Genomic DNA, 3,392 nt, shown 5'->3' on the forward strand with positions numbered 1-3,392 from the left:
GGATTGTCTTCTGGCCTGTCCTGTTCGTCTCACAGGACTCGACCCCGCAGTGACACAGCTTCGGTTCGCTCGCTTCATGGCCAGCAGTTCGACACCCTGGCTCTCCCACCGTGAGGGTGCCACTATGAGGATGCCGCTATGAGGGTGCTGACAGCGCGCTCTGCACCAGCGATCAAAACACGTCCCTCTCCACTCCACCAATGCACGCGAACCCACCTCCCCACGCCCTCACCGAATCGCATGGTGACGCGTGCCATGCGTGGAGCTCACTTACCCTACGTGGAGTCTCGTTTGGTGACAGGCACACCGCTCGGCGATACTACGACTCCGCTTCTCACGCGTGACGTGTTGTTTATGCGCGTCGAGTGGGCAACAACACAGCGCTTCTTCTTCACTCCTCGCAATCACCACAACACATAAGCAGCAGACGTCTGCGAGAAGAGCGTCTAGAGGGCGTCTGGGTCAAACCGACTTTGATGTCATTCCCATGGTTTGGGAGGGCGTTGTGCAGCGTGGTAGCATGCAGCGTCAACGGCCCGCACCCGCTAGCGAGCCATGTTTTCTTGGCGTAAACAAACCTGGACCGCCGAGGAGCGCCCTCCGCAGCCGAATTATTATGAGGCCATTGGCACGTCGTAGATACTTTGCAACCGTGTTCACAAACCCAATTGCCCTCTGCACAAAGCAAAAATTGATCTCCGCCGTACCCCACCTACACCGCCCCGCCGCCGTTCGCTCCATCTCGAGTCAGTGGAGCTGATGTTTTCTTGCACTGCCTCGCCCGACGACCTCCGCCGGTAGCAATTTCAGCTTCAATCTCCCCACGCAACGATCCCATAACACCTGCACTCGTCGCCCTCGCGGGCCTACCCAACCATGGACGACGGTCCTCCACCTCCGCCGCCTCCGCATGGCGCCAATCCAAAGACCACAGGCGGCAGCCATGCACCTCCCGACCCAGGTCCAAGCGGCGGTCTGCCACCGGGCAACTACGACATCTTCATCATACCGCCGCACTCTTCAGGAGGCGGCTTCATATACCTTCCTAGCATGGGTGTGCAGCAGAACAGCTTCATTGCGGGTGTGCTCAGCACCATCGCGAGCATAGTGCTGTGGAAGGCCGCTGAGCCTTATATGAAGCAATATTTTCTTATAGTCCGACATGGAGTGACGACTGGCGGCAATGGCGTCATACTGCTGGCGGTCTTGATGTTGGTCGCCGGATGGGGCAGTTGGTCAGACGCAAGCAGGGGGTCGCTTTAGCAGTGGCGGAGGCTACAATGGTCGCGGTGGAGGGGAGGGAGCTGGAGCTGGCACACACACACCAGGAGGAAGCTCAAGCTATCAACGAGCGCCTCCACCACCCCTCCAAACGGCGGCTTCCCTGGCAGTCCTCCACCTCACGGCGGATGGGGTGGATACCGCCAGTACGGGGCTGGCTCGCCGCCGCCTCCACCGCAAGACGACGAATCTTCCTTCGACGAAGAAGCTGAGCGGGCCGAAGAGGAGCAGAAACAAGCAGAGGAGAAGGAAAAGCGGCGGCGGAAAGAGAAGAGGAGGAAAAGAAACGGAAAGAGGACGAGGAACGCAAGAAAGCTGAGGAAGCCAAGAAGAAGCAGAAGGAGAGGAGAAGAGAAGAAGAAGCCGAACGCAAGCGCGTTGAAGAGGCAGAGAAGAAGAGAAAAGAAACAGGAAGAGGAGCTTAGGAGGAAACAGAAGAGGATCTCAAGAAGAAGCTCAAAAGAGCTCAAGGAGGCTGAGGAGGCGGAGGCTAAGCGGAAAGAGGAAGAGGAAGAACGCAGGCGTGCTGAAGAAGCCAAGCTGAAAGGCCAAGGCCGAGCGAAGAAGCCCGAAAAGAAGAAGAAGCTCGACAGCAGCGCGAAGCTGAAGAGCAGGGCTGGCCGAGGAAGAGAGAAAGAAGCGTGAAGCTGAGGCACAGAGACTGGCTGAAGAGGGAGAAGAAACGGACGGCAAGAGGAAGCTGAGCGCCAACGCATCGCCGAAGAGGAACGCAAGGCCGAAGAAGAAGAGCGCAAACTCGCCGAAGAGGCTCGGATACGTGCTGAAGAGGAAAAAGAAGAAGAAGGACGAAGAGGACCGCAGACGAGCCTGGGAAGAGCTTAAGCGCGGGAAGAGGCCAGACAGAAGAAGGGAGGCTGAAGAAAAGGCCAAAGCGCAGAGGCAGCCAAAACTCGCCCAAAGCCGAAGAGAGAAGGAGAAGTGGGAGCAGATGCGGAAGCGTGAGCGTGAGCAACGCGAACGTGAAGCCCGCGAGCGCCTCGCCAAAGAGAGAAAGCCCGCAAGGCACAAGAAGCCATTGAGAAGGAAAAAGGCCGAACGAGAGGCGCGAGGCCGCGCGGCGAAGTACGCGCCGCAGTCGAGAAGGAGAGGACGAGAAGCTCGAAGCGAACAACGCGCCAAAGCCGCTGAGGAGGTGCCAAAAAGGCTGAAGCAGAGAAGATTGCAGCCGAAGAGCAGCCGCCAAAGCGAAGGCGAGAGAGCAGAGCAGAAGCTGCTCTTGCCAAAGCAAAGACAGATGCTGAGCGTGCCGAACGCCTCAAAGCAGCTCGTGAGCGAGCTCAAAAGGATCGCGAAGCCCGCGAGGCAAAAACTCAAAGCAGAAGCCGAACGCATCAAGGCCGAAGCTGCCGCCGCTGCAGCCACAGCAGCACTGCCGGACCTCACAGCCCGCCGCTCAACTACGTATGGCAATGTTGGTGGAGGTGAAAGACTGGATCCATATGCTGGAGCAAGAAGCACACCACCGCCGCATCCGTCACCTCAACCCACTCTCCCCCATCAAAGCCACCGTCACACCCAAGAAACCCTACGAACGCCCCACGGCCGCATCGTATCTCGGCTCGAATCCGACGCCGCATCTTTCGCTCCGCCCGAACTGCCACAGGACTGCCCGTTCCACAGCCACACGCTCGAATTCTCTTCCGCGTACTCCGAGTTTCGTACGCGCCTAGCCAGTCTACAACAAGGACGAGTCCGCCTGCGTCGAGAAGTGGACCGTATGCAAAGCCGACCCGAACAAGATTGTTATCAAAGCGGGGTTATATTTGTTCAATGATCTTTTTCCTAAGCCGGTTTGCGCAGTTGGTGAGCAATGTGGGCAAAGTAACAGACGGCTTGATTCTCAAGATACAGTCTGAGGGTTTTTCATCGATGATGATGTTAGGGGGATTCCGCAGCGCGAGTGGGATGTCAAGGCTTGGACGCTGAAGATGGTTGAGGTAGGTCATTCCCATACAACATCCTTGATCTCATGCTAAACAGATACGACAGACGGGGCAAACAACCCACCAAAAAACCTGCACATTCTCCGCGCTCGGCCGCGACGCTGACGGCAAGAAATACGTTTTCTTGATTGACGAAACCGAAAGTTG

General features: G+C 57.5%; 1 protein-coding gene across 1 annotated transcript; it reads left to right on the forward strand.

The window, feature by feature from the left end:
• Positions 1-615: 615 nt before the first annotated feature.
• BKA58DRAFT_395649 (uncharacterized protein) lies at positions 616-3,350 on the forward strand (the record flags this gene model as incomplete). Its single annotated transcript, XM_046171313.1, has 11 exons — positions 616-886; positions 935-973; positions 1,025-1,107; positions 1,141-1,235; positions 1,275-1,922; positions 1,962-2,059; positions 2,432-2,703; positions 2,751-2,960; positions 2,994-3,123; positions 3,160-3,243; positions 3,292-3,350. Exons 1-11 carry the CDS (start codon positions 877-879, stop codon positions 3,348-3,350), a joined length of 1,728 nt encoding a protein of 575 aa, XP_046019699.1. The 5' UTR covers positions 616-876.
• Between the last annotated feature and the right edge of the window lie 42 nt (positions 3,351-3,392).

Source organism: Alternaria rosae (genome assembly GCF_020736505.1).
Source record: "Alternaria rosae strain MPI-PUGE-AT-0040 chromosome Unknown BKA58scaffold_38, whole genome shotgun sequence".
Taxonomy (NCBI): domain Eukaryota; kingdom Fungi; phylum Ascomycota; class Dothideomycetes; order Pleosporales; family Pleosporaceae; genus Alternaria; species Alternaria rosae.